Below are 22,177 nucleotides of genomic sequence, written 5' to 3' on the forward strand. Positions count from 1 at the left end.
ATAATTCAACTCAAGCTGGCACAAAGGAATAAACTATATCAGGCTTTGGCAATACAGACAGTACGTGTTAGAAGGATCCATTCATTGTTTGTGGTTTTTTTTTTATAGTTTTCATGGGACTCATCCTCTGAAGATATTAGTCAGTCATATAAAAACAGTCCTGTGTGCAGTTTAATTTCAAAAAGAAACTGAAACAAATGTCAGTTTTGCAGGTATTTTTGACCAATGTATTGAGACAAATTCAAATTTTGACCTGCATGTGGTGCTAGAGACACAGGAAGGGGATCGAAAAAGTAATTACAACTCATCCTCTGGGCATCAATAATGTCTGGATCAAATTTCATGGCAGTCCTTCCATATTTTACTACATTTCATTCTAGACAAAAGTGATAAACTGACCCACCAAATCATAAAACGACTGACATTTAAACAAAGGTTTATTGAGTTTTATTATTTACCTAAGGCACCAAGAATGTCTGTACCAAATTTCATAGCAAATCATAATATTTTACAATATTTTACTCTTGGACAAAGCGACTGACAGACATTGGCATCGCTGGAAAAATTCATCTTTTATTCACGAAGCAGCGAGGATGTAAACAGATGACGTAATGTGAATTTCAAGTAGTTCCAAATGTGGCATTAAGTCATCGCTTGTATTTTTTAGCCACGTTAACCTTCCACATGAACCCTACTAGAATCTGTGTGTCCTTGTACATTAACTCACCTGACAACTTGCTAACCTGTAATTTTGTAAGGGCACACACATCTATGTAGAGAAAAGAGGGGAGACGTTCACAGAGGTATGATGTATGATGAAGGAGCGCCGTCGGCCTCTCAGTACACATTTGATTCATTCATTAATAAATTCCAAATTGTACAATGTCCTTCCTTTGGAAACTAATGGGGCACAGGCCCTCATCGTTGGACAGATGATAATATACATAAATCACAACACTACAAAGGTTTTCTTTACTTTTTTATTAAAAAAAGACAGTATTTTACTAAAGGAAAATAGAACTAGATTGCACAGCGAGCAACATTTTCAGATATAAAGATTACTCTGAATGTCGGTGCTTCTGACAAACTTGCGGAGGACGTCTGTGCTCGGAGACGGATCCAACTGAGGAGAGAAGTAGGAGAGTGAAATTTTACAATTCAGGAAAACAATTCATATGTATTTTAATAGCAGTTTAACATGCTCTCGTTTATTTTTACTCAGAGGACTCCCTGTCGTCATGTTGAGTGACGTTAAAATATGATTTAAACTCCTTTAACTTTGTTCAAAGTGCAATATAAATGTAATTTATTTTAATGATATTGAAGACACTAATGAATATTGCAATCATTCGCTGATAATGCTGTCTCCTCATCGACATTAACTGATACATAACAAGAAGTAATGGCCGCTTTCAGGCAGTTAGACAAATGTCTCCTTCACAAATTCATCTTTCAGTAGTTCTGGTGGAGTCTGCAGATGAGAGCAAGTGCACTCCATTTGAAATCTTCCACTCCCCTCGGACCCTGACCCTCGCTCATTAATGTAAGTTATAGTGCTATATAATATCAAATGCCAAGGGGAAGTGAAGGAGGGCATGACAAATGATTATTGAAACGCACTTAGCGTCAAAGTTTGTTGCAGTTGTGGCCGCAGCTCAGTCTGTGGTGACCAGTGTTGATCAGTAACACATTACTCCGTAACAGTAACATTACTGTAATGTAATTTCTTTTTTCAGTAACGAGTAGTGTAAGGGATTAAAATGTGAAATTCAGTGATTAAATTACAGTTACTGATCCGTTAATTTTACTGTTACTTGGTGGTCGGCGTTGTCGCTGTCTTAGTGGGATTAACGGAGGGTTGATATAAGTGTGGTCTCTGCGTTCAGCTGACAGATTACTGCTCCAGAGGAGGAGAAATGCAGCTCGTGGTAATTCCAAAGTTGTCTTATTCAAGATTCATTCAAGATTTAAGACACTTTACTGCCATTTGCACAGACACAAAGTACATGTATGTTGTGGTAAACTCACATTAAAAAAAAAATTACAATAAATTAAAGTTAACACATTTTTTTAAGAGTAGCAAAGGTCAGAGATATTTACATTCAAGAGTCACGTGACGCTAGTTTAGCTCAGAGTTGGAGGGTGTGTGAATCGTGCAGCTGAGGTTTGGACTTCTGCAGTGCTGTGTGCCGTCACTGAGGCTACGCTAACACTAGCTGTTGGATGGTCAGTAAATCCTTTCAAACTGTCTCCTGACTGCTTGTTAAACCACAAAGTCTCCTTTTTTATGTCTTCATGTGTTAAATACAAAAGACGTAGTGTGTGGATGTGGAGGGTTCTGAGTTGTTTAAAGGCAACTTTGACGGAGCTGACAGCCGAGTAACAAAAATAAAGTAATGAAAGTAAATTAACACTTTACTTTTGTATGAGTTAAATAATGTATTTACTTTTACAATGAGTAATGTGTAAACTTGCCCTACTCCGGTGATGTCACAGTGAGTGTTTTTCCCAATCAGCTGTCAACAGTTGGAGTAAGATCATCGACTGTGGTGCTGCCAGAAGTGCAACTCAGTGCTGACAAACTTTCAAGACGTTGGCCATTTGTGTGAATCCTTCATTTACTTTAGAAATCTGACAAATTTTAAACGAGAGGAACATCTGTTCTCTTCCCCTCTCTCACCACTCTGACCTTTCCAAAGCCCCCTCAGATATAAAAAGAAAAGCATCTCACCTGTATGGACTTGCCAAGCTTGGTTAGTGCAGGCTTGTAGGTCTCCATGGTGACAGAGTCAGGGCCGATGACATCACTGTAACACTGGTAAACAACAGTGGCGATGCGGTGAACCTGGCAGTGGTTCAGTACTGATGAAATAGCACAAAGAAGAAGAATGTAAGATTATTTTAGGACGGCGTAATGAAATAATCAGAATCGATGAAGATGGGACAGTTTGACATGATAAGTGTAACCCGTCAGTCTTCAGTGACACAGATTATTTCCTGATGCCACATGTGTTTGTTTGTTTTGACGGTCTCGTTTCGATGTCCTTAAGTGCCCTGGCACCAAAGTGACCAAATCAGGATGCAGGACTATGTGCTCAGTGAGTGGAGAGGGGCCTAATGGCACCACATTTCATTCATTTGGCAGAAGCTTTGTACAAAGTGACTTACATTTATTCCCCACTTCAGGTTCAGTGTCTCGCTTTAGGACACTTAAATATGTGGCGGTCCACGTAAAGGAGGTCGGGAGCAAAACTAGCAAAAATTGGATTTGTAGCTGACACAAGGGCTTAACACGAGTCCCCCCATATGACGCTTTCATCTTTACACTCTTCCATTTACTTTGTGATGATTCATTTGATATAAATAAAATAGTTGTTTCTCAGTTTCTATGCGGGATATATGTTGTGGTACCTTAACCAGCGTGCTGTGGTTGTGTAAAACATACCAGTGGTGGATGGGAAACTGTGAGCAAAGCAGTTTTCTACATGTTTATGCTTGTTGAACAGGGGGTCTTATAAAGTACTTATTGCACTTGGAGTAATGAGCACAGTTAACGTCAACTTGAGTAAAATGTTATCTTTCACTTCATCCCCTCTTTTTAGAAGTTGACTTATTTTGTGACTGAATATAAACCCTCGGTAGACTCAATAACATGCAACTGCATTATTTTACCTGATTCTATTATCACAGAAACAGTTATCTTTCTAAATAACATGTATTAAACAAGTCTTCTAGTTTAATTCATATAAATATAATCACAGTTTAAATTGCAGTAAGATATTTTCCTAAAATCTGTCCACTTTATAAAAATTAGCAAGCTGTGCTTAACTTGTCTACATAAACACATCAGCTAGAATCGCTAATTGTAACTCTACTTTACTGCAGACACCATTTGTGGGTGAAGTTTAGTGTGACTGCTTCCTTTCTAACCTGCAAGGACGAAGCTGCTGTTCTGCAGGAATACATTAAATCTCAGGAGGCATTTATGCTACTAAACATGCAGAGCAGTATGCGGCGGTACGAGGGAAAGGAGAGGAAAAAAAATACAGTTTTGTGCTTGTGTGTGTGTTTGAGGAGAGAGAAGAGATCAACCTGTCCAGTGACACCCAAGTCATCTGGAGGTGTAGTAGTACCTGCAGCTGGAATTCCAGTGATTATATTGGGTTGCTCCAGTGACTGGCAGACAGGCAGACCACTGAAAGCGCTAGTGTGGAGAGAGCGCAGGAAGGGTACAGAGCTGCTGGACAGATAGTCTGCCGCTTTGTAATCAGCCACAGAGCTGTCTGACAGCACAGTCACATTAAGCTCTCTGTACTGCAGACAGTCAAACACCTACAATAGAAAGAAAAACACAAAGTCAGACCAACACATCACTTTTACCATGTTGATCATCCTGAAATATACCTGCATGTTTGACTTTGACCACTGTAATCTCACAAAAAAGTAGGACAAAAATCTACTGTATATAACACAAAAATTAGTTTGTCTATGTGAGCGACACTAACAATCATGTTCAACAGACGTCAAGCTGATATATTCAAATGAAGTCCTCCTGTCACTAGATTGTTGTGCTTCATCAATGTCAGAAAACAATCCTGTGCATGGTTGTAAATCTGCTATCTGTTTGCAGGCTGAGGAAGGGCAGCTGCTCTAAACGCCTCTGCTTTCCAGAATAATTCAATCACAGTGCCATCAAACTGATTTAGTTGTATAAATGTACCTTTTCCGTCCACTGGAACAACTGGTCTTCTGCAATATAGCAGGTCAACTGGCATATCAAAACCTTCAAAAAGGAGGAATGTGAGAGACATTTTATGCAACATTTGTGTATTAAAAGTATTGTATATTTGTCTGACACAGAAGAGTTACTCAAAGATGGGAAGCAGTAATATACTGATGGGTGACAAATTAAAGGAAGAACCAACATATAGAGCTCAATTTTCAAGAACATTCCTGTGTGAATGGTGTGATTGGACATCAGTGGAGTGGAAACTTCACTTCATATTTATATAAAAAAGAAACAAAAACAAGACTAAGAGTCTTGAACATCATCTTTGCAGGTATTCGGTCATAAACTAATGAATTGGACAGTTTGACATTGTGACCTGCTGGCGGTGCTAGAGGCAACGTCAGAGGATCAACAAAGTTATTAGAATTCATCGTCGGGGAACCAATAATGTCTGGACCAAACTTCATGGCCTTCCTTCCCATAGTTGACTAAATTTCACTCTGGACTAAAGTGGTGAACTGACTCACCAAATCATTAATAATTAAGTAATTAAGATTGGTTCTGACAAACTTGCAGAGATGTCTGTGCTCGGAGACGGGACTGAGAGTGATGGATGACAAACTAAAGGAAGAACACATAGAGCTCTATTTTCACAGCAGCACTACGGCAAAGTATTGCTCCAACAGTTTGGTATTATCCTGACCTTGACATTGGCTTTGCCTGTCTGGTATTTTTGTGCCCAGTGTGGTGCACGAAAGGAGGCTAATTCAAATAAGGCAGCACAAAGAGAGGTGTTGAGATTTTGTTTTGTCAACGAGGGCAAACTAAATACTTAAAAGGAAATGAATCACAACGATGGAATCAAACTTAAAAATGTAAATAAATCATTTAATGCAACACTCTCCAACCAAAGGGGCGCCCTGGTGTGTAAGACGTGTACAATATGTACTATGACTGCAATATCCCTGATTCAATTATGGCCAGGGACCTTTGTTGCAGGTCACTCAACCTCTCTCGCCCTCCATTTTCTGTCACCTCTCTACTGTCCAATGTCATTACAGAAAAAAAACTTACAAAAACATGGTCTCTGACCTGTGTATGCATTTAAAACAGCATAAAAAATGTGTGTCACTGATCTGTGAATTGATGACCGTTACAGTATCTGTTCCCCACAGCAGCTTTTTACTGTATCAACCTTCACCTTCAGTTAATTAAATCCCTGCAGCCATCTGAAAGGCAGCAGAACAGATACTGCATGCGAGATAAATCTGGAGCTTCCTCAGCAGCGCGGTGCTATCACACACGGTCGTTCACTATGTTTATCTTGATTAAATCACGTGCAAATGACAACAGGCTGCTATAAAATCAGCACACACACACCTCCACTCACATCACACCGGTCGGTTGTAACTCAGTATTCTGACAGTTTATGTAAGAGTCGCCGGATTAGTGGTGGCTCATTAATCCTGCGTGTCACTGCCTCCTTTCCAACTTTTGTAGCAAAAGTGGTGTTTTATGTTTTATTCTTGAATTGCATTACGGTGCAAATGCTGCTGTATTACATCAGTTATGACAAGATGTGAACAATTACAAAGCAAGTAAAGGGGGATGATAACTGAAAAAGCACCGTATTGATGCTATCATACGAACAGCTTCAACCAAATATTATTGTTTGTATTATTACTTTCTATTTTTACCGGATATATCAGCATTTCTTATCTTTCTCCACTTATGTATTCAGGTTTTTCTTCAATTTGTCACCCATATGCAACTTGAAAACCAGGAGCAAACTCCTTAAAGTGAAACATTTGCTTTACAGCAGCACTGTCGCTGGCATTGATTTACAAGCAGACACATTTTGAAGTGATTCTCAGGTGTTTCTCCTCAGTGTGTCACTCACTGATGGGTTGTCCTTGTGTCTGTAGAAGACACATGCCGACTCCTCGTTGGTTTGCCCAGTTAGTGGCCGGCTCCTCTCGTTCCAAGCTGATGCGTGTCCCACCGCGTCCCAGTTTGCAGAGGTGAGAACATACACTGACAGAAACCCTGCAAAGAGACAGATCGTCTCAGTATTCAACAACAGCTCATGTGTGACAGGAGTTTTTTTTTCTTTTCACACTTCACTCATTTAACATGTCGACATTATTGGGTGCATGTATATACAGCATGTTCTACTTTAACGTTTTAATGAATTTGTGTTTCATATCCCACAGGCGATTCTAGGTTTTTATCAATGAGAGGGAACCAGCCTGGAGGATGAAAGATGATCTCTGTAGATACAAACAGAGCTCCCACATTAAAGTTATTGACCTTTTCTCACAGCGGACATTGAGACAGGTGTAAGTGCTATCATTAATTGCAGCCGGATGCATCGCATTTACAGCAGGTGTTCCAGTATCACAGGCCGTTGGTTTAACGACGAACCTAAATGGAGCTGTTGTTAGTGTTGCTGATAACAGCTGTGCTTCGTCTGCTGTGAGACAGATCTGAGTTTCTATAACTGTGCATCTACAAATTAAACCTCTGCGCCAACAGCGCTAATCATCACAAGAGAAAAACCAAAGGTGTCCTGACACACGGGAGAAAATCATAATAATAGACAGTTCCTCAAAATCAGATACATGAGGAAAAATATAAAACATAAAAACAGTTGAACAGCTCAAAGGAATAATTCGACATTTGGGTAAATACACTGTTTAACCTTTAACATGAACGGGAACATAAGAACAGTTACAGCACACGACTCCCCCTAAACCACAGATTCTTAATTTTACATTTCTGTTCACTTAAAAATGAGAAACAAGGTGTTAATTTTGTTCACTGACTTAAGGTTGCTATTTTTTTCTGTCTTCTGTTTGGTGCAGGCCCTGGACAAGTGGGTTTATTTATCACAATTAAGCTTACAGTTTCTTTGTCAATGCCATTAAACAATTCAATGTTTCTGATATCAGTTGCAGTACATTCAGTCATGCCGGGCAGCCGGTTCAGGTTTTAGAGCCACAGCAATTCCTGGACTCAAGTTATGTTACATAAAAATTATCACAATGAGTTTGACACAGCGAGGTATACTGATGTTAAGTTTTGGAAAAAGAGATCACTGGTATCGGATCAGTATTCTGTATTGGCAGATAATAGTACTGCAACTAACAGTTATTTTCATTAATCAGTTAATATATTTTCCTAGAGTCCAAAGTGATGTCTTCAAATGTCTTGTTTTGTACGGCCAACAGTCCAAAACCCAAAGATATCAGTTTACAATGATATGAAAACAGAGAAATGCATCAAATCTCCAAATTTGCAAAGCTGGAGCAAGCAAATATTTGCCATTTTTGGCAATATTTGCGTTTCCAAATGGTATTATTGTTTGCGCTGCTGTTGCAAAGACAACCAGATCGTTTTCCGTTTTCTTCAGAGCAAAGCTCCGTGAAGAAACGATCAACACAAGAAGCATGTTCACTGAAGAGCTAAATTGAAATTTTGTATTGCATTTGAGAAAAGGCAAAAGCTACTGTAATGATGTGCATCGCATAGTAATAACAGTTTGAGTAACGTTGCGTTGGGGTGGAGTAACTATGAAGATAGATGCAGATAGAAATTCTTTAGTATGTGTTGAGAAAAGTGAACTGGGATGGTAGCATGTTTATGTTTTTACAAAATGAAAGAAACTGCACAACGGTGATAACATATTTTCTGTCCGTTGATTTGCATATGAACATGTAGGTCAGTGTGACTGGATACTGATCCAGTATTTTAATTGCTGTAGGGCTCGTAGCTTAGCTAACTGATTTCTAGCTATGGTAGCTAAGAAAGCCCTCTAGAAATCAAAAGACAAGTTTATTTAATTAGCGCTGCAAATCTCAATATGAAGAGCTTTCGTTGATACTAATCTATGTTGGTATCGATTATGTGTCTAAATGTGTAGTTTATATCTGGTAAAAAGTGTGTTGCTTTGTAGAGATTATTATTTATTTAATTTAATTATTTATTTATCCTTTATTTAGCCAGGTCCCATTGAGATAAAAGATCTCTTCTTCCAGGGAGTCAAGACGGCAGCGTAAGCAGTTTCGCAACAATTTCACATGATAGAACACATAAAATACATAAAAGCTAAACAAGAGAAAGAGTAAAAGAAGAGAAAACATACAGGCCGTACCATCATTAACCATAACACAATCCACCTCAAGGCAATGTTATATAAAACAGCAACACATTTCCTTCAGGGCAGTTTGTAAAAGACTTTTTAAGGGTACAACAAAGGGAGTGCTTCTAAGTTAATGGTATTTTGCAGCTCATTCCATGCTACAAGGTGCATGAAAGGAGAAAGCAGTTTTACCAAGCTCTGAGTGCAGCCTGGGACCATTTAAAAGAATCCGATCAGAAAGGACCATCCCAAAGATTCATATAAAATGCAATGGTGAATGCGTGAGCCTGCACTTGTTATGAAATGTAATGCAGCATTATGTTGAAGAAATTGAGTTAATATCCAGCTTCCTCATTACTGAGCTTATCATCTTAAAAAGCCAATGTAATAATGTTCTTGGAAATTGACTGCCTTATTTCTGAGCAGTCGCTGGACTCTTATTTCCTCAAGGGGATCATTAAAAGCTCCATTTGATCTGTAATAATATCGGGTGTGCTCTTAGAAAGGCTCATAAGCATATAGAAGAGTTGTGACTCTCGGAAACTGCTGGCAGCAAGTCACTTACTGGCAGCGTTGTGTCCCACGGCGAGGACGAAGTCTGAACACTGCAGCTTGTTTCCGGACCTCAGCGACTCAGAGACTTCAGGACTCCAGTGCAGTTGAACCTCCCTGTTGAAAAGTGATGAAGTTTAGAAAAGGAGGAACAGCTTTGGAAAACACTTTATAATTAAAATTAGCACAGAACAACTATTATATCTTTGTGACTTTTAAAGGGCTGGTAATCGACACCAACTATCTGACCAGCTGCTGAGATTTATGCCTTGAGTTTTTACATACTAGCTTTGAAAATTATACACTTTCGAGAGCATCTGTACAGCACTCTGCAGACATGTGGGATGCAAGTACCTGCAGCTAGCTGAGAGGACAGACAAGCAGCGGAGATGTGGTACAAAATAATCTGGACTAAGAGACATTTTTGAGACTAACGCCATTACTACATCAGGTATTTCCATGTGGGCCTCTAGAGCAGATTTCAAACAAGATTTTTATGGTTTTATGTTGCAACTTTTCCTCATACTTTATTATTAACACAATCTTTGTCTACTCAAATAAATCTGTGTTGCCACAATAACCAGAACCCTCCCCTCAGAAGTGGTGTACATTTGCTCAAGTATTGCACTTAGGTACAATTTTTCATTATCAATTAATCTAATGATCATGTTCTTGATGAATCAGTTTTATATATAAAATAATTGTATATATAGTTTTTAAAATATATAAATTTTTGAAAAATGTTACGATGTCTAAGAGCCCAAGATGACGTCTTCAAAAGTCTTTTTTGTCTGATCAAGAGTCCAAAATACAAAAACATTCAGTTTACGATCATGTATGACATATAAAAGCTTCAAATACTCACATTTGAGAAACTGCAACCAGTAAATATTTGGTATTTTTCCTTAAAAAAAGGCCAAATGATTATTCTTTTATCAAAATAGCTGCCAATTAATCAACTAATTGTTGCAACTCCATACTTGTACTTTGAGTATTTTCATTTTATGCTACATTGTAATTCTGCTCTGCTACATTTCAGAGAGAAATGTTGTTCCTGCTCCACCACATTTATTTGACAGCTGTAAACAAGACTGGATTACCAAGAGGAGAAAGCAGGCAGATGCCGAAGGCGCCAGACACCCAGGGGCCCCCAAAAGCGCCAGGCTAACTGTGTAGCAACTGGTTAGTGGTAATGTTGTTTAGAAATATGTACCATTGCAGCACAATACCAACTGCCATGACTGATAACAGTGTGGCTACAAGGCTGTTTAAAGAATATTTTAGAGCTGCAACAATTAGTCAATTAAATGATTAGTCGATCAAAAGAAAATTAGTCATCAACTATTTTGAAAATGTCAAATATTTGCAGGTTTCAGCTCCTCAGATAAGAGGATTGGCTGCATGTTTTTATCATAAATGATAGTAAATTAAATAGTTTTTGGTTTTTGACTGTTGGTTGGATAAAACAAGCATCACTGAGGATATCACTTTTGGCTCTGGGAAGTTGTGATGGGGGATTTTCACTTCTTTTTGACATTTTATAGACTACATGATTAATAAATTAAAAAATAATAACAAACAAAATCAGCAAATGCATCAATAATGACAGTAATCTTTCATTGCAACCTTATAAACGTTTGTCAGGGTCTCCGATCAATACTTTGGTGATAAGTTTGACGTGTTTAGAGTTTCAGTGTGTAACTCAATGAAAGAAATGTTACTAAAATAAACTATCTAAAGTCTCCTTTCATGATTGATTGCCAACTATTTTGGTAATCAATTAATTGTTTTGAGGTTCTTTTTTTTAAGAAAAAAATCTCTGGTTACAGTTTCTCGAATGTGAATATTTTCTGGTTTCTTTAGTCCTCTATGACAGTAAACTGAACATCTTTGGGTTGTAGATTGTTGGTTGAGACAATACAAGACATTTGAGGACGTCACCTTGGGCTTTGGGAAACAGTGATTGACATTTTTCACCTTTTTCTCACATTTTATGAACCAAACAACTAATCGATTAATCAAAAAATAATTGACAGATTAATCAATGATGAAAATAATTGTTAGTTGCAGCCCTATAATACTCACTAAATCCTGCATTTACAGTTTCTTTTGAGTGAAGTTGTGCCTGTATATTACAAGATTCTGTACTTACAAAATCTCTGGCATTCACAGTATAATGTCTGGTATATTTAGATGGTAAACTAAATAGTATACAACTTAATAATACTAATGTGAGGAGGCTGCTGTGCTGTTATTATTACTGGTATTACTAGTACTAGCTGCCTTTTTTCATTGTTATTTCATGTGTCATGTTAGCTAGAGCTGACAGATGTTCACACAGGTGGTGGAAGAAGTATTCAGATCTGTTCATTACAAGTAAAAGTCCTGCATGAAAAATCCTAATTAAGTGAAAGTACATACATATTAGCAGCAACATGTATTAAAGTAGAAATACTAATTTGGTCCCTCTGACTAATATATTATTATATATGACATCATTAGATTATTAATACTGAAGCATCAGTGTTAGAGCAGCATGTTACTGTTGTAGCTGCTGGAGGTGGAGCTAGTTTCAACTACTTTATATACAGTTAGCTAGTTTAGTCCAGTGGTTCTCAACCTAGGGGTCGGGCCCCTCTAAAAGGTCACCACGAGGGGTCTTGAGATGATTAATGGTTTTGATACACAAATCTGTTTTCAATTTTTGGACTTTTTCCTCTTATCTTTGATTTTTGATAAAGTATTTGATCATTTATTGAAATGAAAGCATGTGAGAAGTTTAGAGGGAATAATCACTATTTGGTGGAGCTGTTAACAACTCATTGACATCTGAAATGTGACCCCGACTACACACTGCTTTTTGTAAGACGTCAAAAGCCAAAAAGGTTGGAAACCACTGGTTTCATCTTTAACAATGTGTTGTATTTTAAAAGCTTGTTATATTATCAATTGTGTCAAATCTTCATCTGACCAGTAACCAAAGCTGTCAAATAAATGAAGTGGAGTAGAAGTATAAAGTAACATAAAATGGAAAGTCCCTCAAATTTGTACATAAGTACAGTACTTGATAGAAATGCGAGGATGAAGGCCACATACATACTTACCTCTTCAAACTAATTTCACTGATTTACAGGAGTTTGATTTATTTATAAATACTGAAAATGTTCATGTTAAAGCTACAGTGAGGTTTCTATTCAGTGAATCTGAAACTAGCTTATAGTGAAGCTATAGTTTATTCTGCCACATGTATCGAAAGCGTGGTTTGACATTTATCAAGTGATGTAGTACAACTCGCTAGCGTGTATTTAGGAAGTAACATTAGTAATAACACTTCCATGCTTTCTGCCTAATCATTTTCAGTGTCCATGCTAGTTAGCTAACGTTATTTACCTCTTTTGCTCCAGTTCTCTACGGATTTGTTCATCTTCGTCGTTTTCATCAAGTTCCTCTTCGTCTTCCTCAACAGCCCGAGAATACACAGACAAAACTTCACCGAAAAACGTTGCCATAATCGCTGTGTTTCCAGAGCAAAACGAAAGTTTGGTTAGTAGTAGCTCGGTTCGGTAGACCAGCAGCTATGACACACTTCCGCCTGTCAGCTTCTTCTTCTTCTTCGTTGGTTTTTAGAGGCGGTTTGCATCCAAAATGTTGCATTACCGCCTTCTATTGAATTAAAAATAAGACTCAATTCTACTCAAAATTATTATACATAAAATTAAAATAAAGAAATAAATACAATTCTCCGCACCCGTGACATTTATGCGTGGACAAGGCTTAATCATACTTCATATTATCTTAAAGGATGGGTTCACACATTTTAAAGTCTGCCCGACAACAATATGAATGACACGAGTTGTCAGTCGCCTCCTGTCTATTTCTACATTTCAGCTCAGCAAGAAAACACTGTCCAGGTAAACACAAAGATGATTTTACACTAAAAATACTGTGACTTTAGATGACACCCACTTGATCTGTCTGATTCAGACTGTTGAAGCCTCATATTAGCTGTAGTTAACGATTATTTTCATTACCAATTAATCTGTAGATTATTTTCTCGATTGTTTGATCTACGAAACATCAAAAAGAAGTGAAAAGTGATGTCCTTAAATTGCTTGTTTCTTTGCAATTCATCCAACAGTCAAAAACTCCAAAATATTTAATTTACTATCATATATGATAAAAACATGCAGCCAATCCTCATATCTGAGAAGCTGGAACCACCAAAGATTTGGCATTTTTGCTTAAAAAACAATTAATCAACTAATTTTCCTTCAATCAACTAATTAATTGATTAATCAACTTATCACCAGAGCTCTAAGATCAATTGTAGAGTGCATTTTTGCACAGAAAGAGGAGTGTAGATTTTGTCCCTCATCACTTACAGTGGAGATACATGAGGCCAGTATTGACAGGAAGAATATTACAGAAATCAATATTTCAATGTACATACAGGCATATGAGTATTGTGTTAAACCAGACTTGAAAAAATGTGAACCTCCTCTTCAAGTATCTTTTCTGTGATAAAAAAAATCCCAACAAATCTGACTAAATATTTCAAATGCACAGAAATACCTTCAACTGAGCAGCTCAAACACGTTGTTGCACAAAGACAAGCCTAACACTAGTCGCTGCCTACAATCCCAGTAGGAACCTCAAAGCCCAGGGCTGCATGCATGAGTACTGCCTGTCCAACATATTTCTGCCTGAGCTGCTCACTTAAATCAATGAATGATTTAAGGCTGTGTCCCTCCAGTGGATTCACATGATGTATGGTTATACAATGCATAGGGGCGTGAATATGACTAACAATTAGCGTAAGAATGCTTGATGTGCTATATTTGGCCCTTGCGCCAATCATGGGTAAACTTGACATACCACATGACTCCACCAGCTTCTTAGTGGTAATACATAATTAACGTGAGTGGAAGGAAGCAGGAAAGCATAATTTCTAAAGGATGCTGGCAGATCATCTCCAGCTGTGTAGCTAGCTGGAAACATAAGCCAACTCATGTTAGGCCAAATTGGCCTCAAGTTGACTGCAGGACATCCATCCTTTCCATTGTGTCGTATAAGTCATTTTCCTGTAAGCTGTGCCCTGGGACATGAGGGACAAACATAAATGTGATGACATCAGCACAGCCATAAAAAATACCTCATTGTCACAGGAAAACATCTAGTGTTGGAAAGACAAATTGCATTGCAGGGCAAAGCCTGGAGTAGAATAGAAAGTAAGCTCTATTACCAGTGCAGTGTAATAATGTAGGAGGAGGCCATAAAGTAACAGCAGAGAGGTTTCCTGTCAGAAAATGGAGCAACATGCTAGGAGGAAGCTTCAGGCTGCTGTTAATATAATTGATAGTGGACAGAGGGAGGGAGAGTGGGTGGGATGTTCTGCAGCTTAACAAACACTAAAGCTGAGAGAGAAATGTCAACAAAAAGACAAAAAGGGGAATATCACGACATCACTGACCATTAAAATAGGACATTCAGAGGACAAAAACATCCAGGGTGAGCCTGTCTGTCTTTTCTTTGACCCAGCAGCACCACAACCTGAGGATGATGGTGTTAGTCTGTCTGTCCAACACTTTGGTCAAGAGCACTGAATCCCTCTTATTGGCTAGACTGCTGTGTCGGTTGGCAGTTGTGCACAGACATTTTGTGAGTACGTACATGCTCACACACACAAATGGTGTCCTTTAAAGGGGACTATATTTCCAGGTCTATATTTATATTCTGGGTTTCTACTGGAATATCTTTGCATGCCTTACAGTTCAAAAACTCCTTATTTATCTTATACTGGCTTTTTATGCAGCCCCTCAGTTCAGCCTCTGTCTGAAACAGGTCGTTTTAGCTCCTGTCTCTTTAAGGCCCCCATCCCAAGGAGCCCACTCTGTTCTGATTGGTTGGCTTCAGGAAACAAACAATAGTAGTCGGATTTCACTTCTTTTTCTCGTTCTTTACTCGAATTATAAACTTCTCAAATACATCTGTACATGATTGAGCCAAAATCCAATTCGAAATATGCGAGTACACAATGAGAACAACCCGAGGAACAACCTTAGCAACAAAGACTACGGAGCAGATGGATGTTTATGGGCTTGTGTGAAGAATCTAACGTCATGTTGAGGAGAAAGTAGAGGTAACTTTGCAACGGACCGTTCAGACATGGTTGGCTTTTGATTTGCAGGAAGCATTTTTACATATGTTCACTTCAAGTTTGGGAACTTTGACCATGTTTATCATCCAATATCATAACAGTATAAAAATAACAGAGTATCACAAAAAGCATATGTATATGCTATAAAAGGAATTTATTGATATTTTGGGAAAAATGCTTACTCGTTTTCTTGTCAAAAGTTTGATGAGAAGATCAATACCACTTTTGTGTGTGTGTACATTAAATATGAAGCTACAGACAGGAGATGGTTAGCTTAGCTTAGCATAAAGACTAGAACGGTGACAAAAAAACTATAGGAGGTCATGACAAAATTATTATAATGATTATGATAATAGAGCAACATTATCATTCATTTGGAGTTGTGTTTCTGTCCACCTGGTGAATTTAAGCCCAATATTCACTCTCTTTTAGCTCTGTTTTTGCTCTCAACCAACTCCTGAGGGAAATATCGGGCTCTTTAGCTGCTAAATGCTAGTTGCTAACTGTGTCTATTTGATGTTAGGTGCTGAGCAGGTAGTGTACAGTAAGTTTTTAGAGCTTTTTCTTTGAAAACAACTTCTTGCTGCGGCTGAATACAATACCATGAGAGTGGTGAGAGTGAACTGAAACAGTAAAGCTGCAGCCAGACAGCTAATCAATGAGCTGAAACTTGCTATAAAGCTCAGTATAGCCCCTCTCATTACATGTTGCCATTTGTTGCATTAGAAATATCAGTGATATATTTTTTTAATATCTGGGGGAAAGGTGAGTTCTAAGTTTCGATATAAAGGACTCAGTAGAGTCTGGCTGTCTGATGTCATCAGAGAGATTATTCTTGAGAATATTTACAGTAATTACATTTGTTTGTAATAATTTATATGCTGGATATACTGGATATTCACCCTCTTACAACAGAGATGAAATGATAATGCATCTATTTTGGGACTGTACCTATAGTCAAACATTTTGGTATGACCTTTAAACATAAAAGTAGATTCTCAACTCAATTTGTTTTATTTGGTATTTATGCTGATAAAAATGTCTGTCAGGAAATTGTATGTCATTAATCTTACTTCTTTAATAGCAAAATTTCATACACACTTTCATACACAGAAACTCAACCTTACTGCCTCTTCATTTCCTACTTAAATCCTACCTGGACACATTGAAATATGGCACAGACTCTGTAGCTGTGAAAACTAGACCCTTATGTAATGAATTAAAATTAATTTATTTTTGCCTTTCCCTTTTATTTCTTTATTGATGTAATATTATTTGTACACTACATCGATCATCCTGCCTTATTATTGTTGTTACCTGTTGTGAATCCCATTTTGTAAATAAAATTGTAATTATTGTGGGGTGTAATGGACACAGCAGTGTCTAGGGGCCACTAGCGGGGGTTTGGGCTTTAATTGGGGAGTGAATTTAGATCTCCCCAGTATTCAGATGAATTAAAACTTGAAAGGATAATTAAGAATATGCTTCGTGACAGCTGTGTTTACATTAACAGTTGTCATTGGGGGATGGAGGTTATCACGTACACTTGAAAGCAGGCAAACAGCCTCTAATAAACCACCAACAAATATTCACATACGCACAGGGGTAATTTAGAGTGTTCGTTCCAGCTGAGCTGCATATCTATGGACTGTGGGAGGAAAGTGGAGCCTGGAGGAATCTCACGCAGACACACAGAGAACATGCAAACCCCACACTGAGAGGATCAGTTGCTTAGGAACAGAATTGTTCATCAACTGTGGGTGTGATCACTTCAGAGCAAGGTGTGGGTTTTATTCATGTGAACTTATGTGTAAATGCGAGCAGGGCTCTGATAATGCTCATAGTGCCTGGAGGTGGGTGGAGAAGGTGATAATGTACCATCCACCAGCTGTGGAAAAGATCGATATAATGACCTCAGTGAGCAAACTGTGATGATTATATAAATTTAAGGTTTTAACAAATATATATAAACAACCCTTCTGGCTAAATAGATTTTTTTTCAGTCGGAAACTGTGTGGAAATATTAAGGTTGCAGAGATTCAGGCCTCCATTTACAGCATGTAAAAGCACACGGGACCTGTCATACTTAAATATGATGGTTTATCAAATTGACAACACTGAAAAAAGCTCCCAAAGCAGCTCTAAGAAATATGTTCTGTCCTCCTTCGCTGACTGTCAACCTGTCACTGACTTTACTTGATGGCTGTTCAGAACCACCTTACTGTATTTTACCTGGCCTGACTCTGTGTCTAAAATATAAAGATGTGTCACAGAGTGCTTGATGCCTGGACCAATCTACAGGAGATTTTCAGGGCTAATTTATTGCAAGAGAGGACTGGAGGTGTGATGTGAACTTGTGGCTGAATGCAAAGCAGGGTTGAGTAGCACTGCTGTATATTTTATCTGTGTAAGTGGTTAGCTATCCTTTGTGTGTGTGTGTGTGTGTGTGTGTGTGTGTGTGTAGTGTAGTGTAGATACATTTATTTTGCACTACATCTGAAATACTAAAATACTTTATCTATAAAATACATCTCTAATCTAAAACGCTGTAAATTGTATGTTGCAGCATTTTCGATAAATTTCTGTAAGGTAGTACAGTCCATGCAGTAAAGGAGTCAGTATGCTTCAAACAAAGTGCTTTTTGGATCATCTAACAGTGTTTGAACCCCATCTCCCTTCCTCTCCCATGTCAGAATTTATTGGAGCAGCATTCAAAACCAACAATCAGTAAAGCAGGCCTATATTACGCAGTAATTTTCCAGGTTAAAGGCATGGTCACATTGGCATGGTCTGTCCTTCGAATAGTCACTCTGTTTCCCCCTCCACTTCTGTTGAAGCCTATCTGATGAGAAAATTCAAATGTGCGTTTCCTGTTTGACTGGGTGGATTCTCTTGTTTGGCCAATAGAAACACTGCTGCAATGTGTTTGGAAATGGAGAAGTTATTCTTATTCTATTCTAGTGTTTCATAAACGTTTTTAGTACATGATCACATAACTAGACTACAAACTGCAGTGTGGCTCTCATACACTGTTTACAGTTAGTGATTGCTCTGATCAATATTTATTTATTAGCCTCATCAGAAATGTGACATTATGTCCTTTTTCGGCAGCCTGTGCAGGGAAATTTCATCGAACAGAGACGTAATGTGACCATTCCTTTACAGAGGTGAGAAAGTAGGCAGAGTTTAAACATCTCTCTCTAACTCTCAGACACCACGAGGCCACATCTACACCTGATATTAACATGTGATCTCTATCTGGATATATTATCTGGACAAGGACATCTGATCCATAAGCCTTAGGCATATGCGCTCTTGTTGTCTTGATTCTACCCACATTGTGATTGGATCTCAATATGCAAATTGGCTAGACAGGGCTGGTGGGCTTGTCAACAAGCACGGTGTGTCCCAGGTCAAGAGAAGCAATGCTCATTTTTTGCTACCAATACTACTTGTACATGTACTTGTAGCTTTTGCTGCACTTGCGAAAGCTAGCAGGGAGAGGTAGAGTTAACCTATCAACTTGCTAGGTGGATTTTCTTCTTGAATAAAAGGATAGGTTCATGATTTTTCATGTCTGTCTTAAAACAATATCCAGGTGTCCATAGGAACATTGAAACATTTCTCCTGTTCATACTGACCATTGGAAAATCCCAACATGCTGTCAATGTGATGGGGGGACAAAATCCATAGTTTTTCTTTTGAGCAAAAATATATTTCAAAGTTTATCTGCAGATGAGTTTTCAGCTAACCATATTAGTCAAATCAAGTTATCCTTGTAAATAAAAAGTCTTCTTAATACAAAATTTCCTCTTTGTGTTTCCCTGTTGAGCTGCAGTGGAAGGATTGTAACAAAAAGAGGAAAGTGTGTACTGAAAAGGCTGTTATCTTTGAATATATCAATTTAATTCGACTAACTCTAACTTCGACTGTTGAAGCCTCATATTAACTTCAGATAAACTTTTGAATGCATAAAATGAGGACTGTGGATTTTGTCCCCCATCACATACATTGTAAACACATTAAAATGGATCTCTTAATGGTCAGTACAAACAGGAGGGATGACCACAGCAAGCAAAACCCTATTTCAGTGTTCATTGAGGCATCTATTACTGTATTTAAGACAGACTTGTAAAATTGTGAACCTATCCTTTAAATCTGAACCGTTCTTAACATTATAAATATTATAATTTTTTCAGTTACTAAATAATGATTCCTCCTGTTTTGGCTAATCATGTTTTAAGTAGACCTAGAATGTGTATATGTTCAATCTCTACAGGCGAGGGGTCAAAATGGTTCATTTCAGGCTGTCATTATATGTCTCTATCCAGGCAAAATGCTAGAGTAATAATGATATTTTAATGATAACTATATTCTTTCAAGTAATTTACCCTCATTTACAAGAGAAATAAACCAGGGAGGGTTTCATTTTGAATGCAAAAATGTAAAATCCTCATGTAATAAATGCACACATGCTGTCATACATTTATGCCTGATGACAGCATCGTCATTAAGAAAAAAGAAAAAATCAATTTGTGGAGGAAATTTCCTCTCTGCATGCATACGAGTCTCATTCATTCTTTCCTAAAGCCATTTCTGTTGTGCACAAAAGCAAAGTTGGTGTGTGTCTCTTTGCGTGCATGCGTGTGAGTGTGTGTGTGTGCATGCTTGAGCGCACGTATGGTAAACTGGCTTTTGTGCAATTCATTAGAAATTCTGCTGACAGAGACTTGCAGTGAAAGCGGTGGTGTGCGCGTGGAGGGAATATCAAGAGGATTGCTCCTGCCTGGAGATGGCCTGCAGCTTTAAAGATATCGGCTCCTCCATGTGAAGACACATAATGTCACACTTACACGCACACACTGAGTGGACAGCAATGTGTACATCGATAAATGTTTAGCTTTCTCATTACAGTCAGATTAACCACAAGCTGCAGTCAGAGTAACACCATGGTGTTGGAAGAGAACAGTATGGCTTAATAATAGTCAGACACATAATGTACTGTGTCATTCAGAAATAGAAAAATGCAGTTTCAGTCATACTATGTTTATAATGAAGCTGTTAATGAACCATCTAAATCAGAGGAACCTTTACTGTGGATGTTTGAGGAACCATGTGGAGATCCATAAAACATTCAAAGCTGCTTTAATTAGTATTTGTATTCTTACAGTCAAATGACTGTGTGTATGTGAAAGATGTCACTCATTATGACGAACCCATGAATTATCCAACAAGTCCTCCAAATTAAACAACCAAATACCTCCTATCTGCAGTAATCAGCAGGACATCGTTGTTTGTCTGTACTTTCCAAAACTGTTACAAATCACTGTTAAAAAATAATGATGTTTAATGATGTTACACCACTGTGGTTAAGGTTTGGTTAGGTTTAGGCACAAAAAAACACTTGGTTAGGTTTAGGGAAAGATCATGGTTTGGGTTAAAATGATCACTTTGTTAGAGGGCTGGGATTGTGGAAAACAAGAAAAATGAGCTTTGGGATGGATCAGTGTGATGGTGGGGGCCCTCCTGTGCTTTAAAATTACTCAGTTCTGTCTCTGTCCTTTAAATTATTTGAATTCACGCCTCAAGAGCGAGCTGTATTAAGGCAGTAGGCTACCCGTTGCTACATCACACCATGAAGTCAGATCAAATATGCTATGAAACTTTAGCATGAGCCCATCCCCACCAAGCACTGCATTGAGTGCATACATGTCTTATGTTGTCGGAGTTTGCATTTCAGCCAGATGATAAGCAAAGGACACTGGAAGTATGTTATTGCTGGTTGTTCAGCATCTAAAACGTGTTTTCAGCTTTCCAGAGGATGGAAATTTATGTCAGGAATGGTTAAAATTCATTTTTGGAGACAATCTTCCGTCCGTTATTGGCAAGTGGTTGTGTGTGTCTTCTGCACATTTTACAGCCAAATGTCTGCTTACTGAGACTCAGTACCCTGCAAGATTTTCAATTTAAAGAAACATGGGGTGGGGGTTAAATTAGGTAACCTTCGTTATCATGGCTATAATAACAACCACAGGGTTAAAAAAAAACTGCCCTGACTTGCGATTAGAAAATGTGACCCTTGGGTTGGAAACAGGAAATGAATAACGATCTCCTGTGGCAAAGTACACTGTTGGGTTAATGCTTTTAACCAGCCCCCCCTCCTCCTCTTTCTCCTCCAAATTAGGAAAATTGTTGGCATATATAGACCTAATCTTAACTGTGCCACTGCTCCGGGTGATAATTATTATGGCCACTAGATGGCATCTGTCACTCAAACTTAATTATATGTCATTTAGGGCGACTGACATTACGACCCATTGTGTCGTTGTTCTTTGGAAGACAGTTTCAAATTGTCATCCAACTGCAGTTTCCCTCGGCTGTACAGAACGTTTTAGTGTCTTTCAGCTCATTATTCTGGTTTTACAACCTGCAACTTTACTGTTCTGGTTAATTCTCCCAGATCTCATCTGTGTTGTTTTCAGTGAAAAAAGCTCTAAAACTGCTACACTCCCTCCCCAGCACCAAACGACAGACAGACAAAGTTAGCAACTAGCTGCTAGCTAAAGAGGCAGATATTTCCCTCAGGAGGTGGTGCAGA

The 22,177-nt window shown here is 38.2% G+C and overlaps 1 protein-coding gene across 1 annotated transcript; it reads right to left on the minus strand.

Annotated features, from left to right (window-relative positions):
- Window positions 1–966: 966 nt before the first annotated feature.
- psmg1 (proteasome (prosome, macropain) assembly chaperone 1) lies at window positions 967–13,033 on the minus strand. Its single transcript, XM_044371675.1, has 7 exons — window positions 12,813–13,033; window positions 9,436–9,539; window positions 6,630–6,775; window positions 4,721–4,783; window positions 4,134–4,332; window positions 2,732–2,862; window positions 967–1,123 (listed from the first exon to the last, which is right to left on the minus strand). The coding sequence occupies exons 1-7, from the start codon at window positions 12,929–12,931 to the stop codon at window positions 1,046–1,048; spliced, it is 840 nt and encodes a 279-aa protein (XP_044227610.1). The 5' UTR covers window positions 12,932–13,033; the 3' UTR covers window positions 967–1,045.
- Between the last annotated feature and the right edge of the window lie 9,144 nt (window positions 13,034–22,177).

This window comes from Thunnus albacares, chromosome 13, assembly GCF_914725855.1.
Source record: "Thunnus albacares chromosome 13, fThuAlb1.1, whole genome shotgun sequence".
Classification (NCBI taxonomy): domain Eukaryota; kingdom Metazoa; phylum Chordata; class Actinopteri; order Scombriformes; family Scombridae; genus Thunnus; species Thunnus albacares.

What these genes read in the sequence shown, in the direction of transcription:
- psmg1 (XM_044371675.1), bottom strand. Translation starts at nt 12,931, where the DNA reads ATGGCAACGTTTTTCGGTGAAGTTTTGTCTGTGTATTCTCGGGCTGTT. An exon ending in AGAGAACTGGAGCAAAAGAG is followed by an intron (nt 9,540 to 12,812) that starts GTAAATAACGTT and finishes ACTTTTCAACAG; the next exon opens with GGAGGTTCAACTGCACTGGA. An exon ending in GACACAAGGACAACCCATCA is followed by an intron (nt 4,784 to 6,629) that starts GTGAGTGACACA and finishes TCCTTTTTGAAG; the next exon opens with GTTTTGATATGCCAGTTGAC.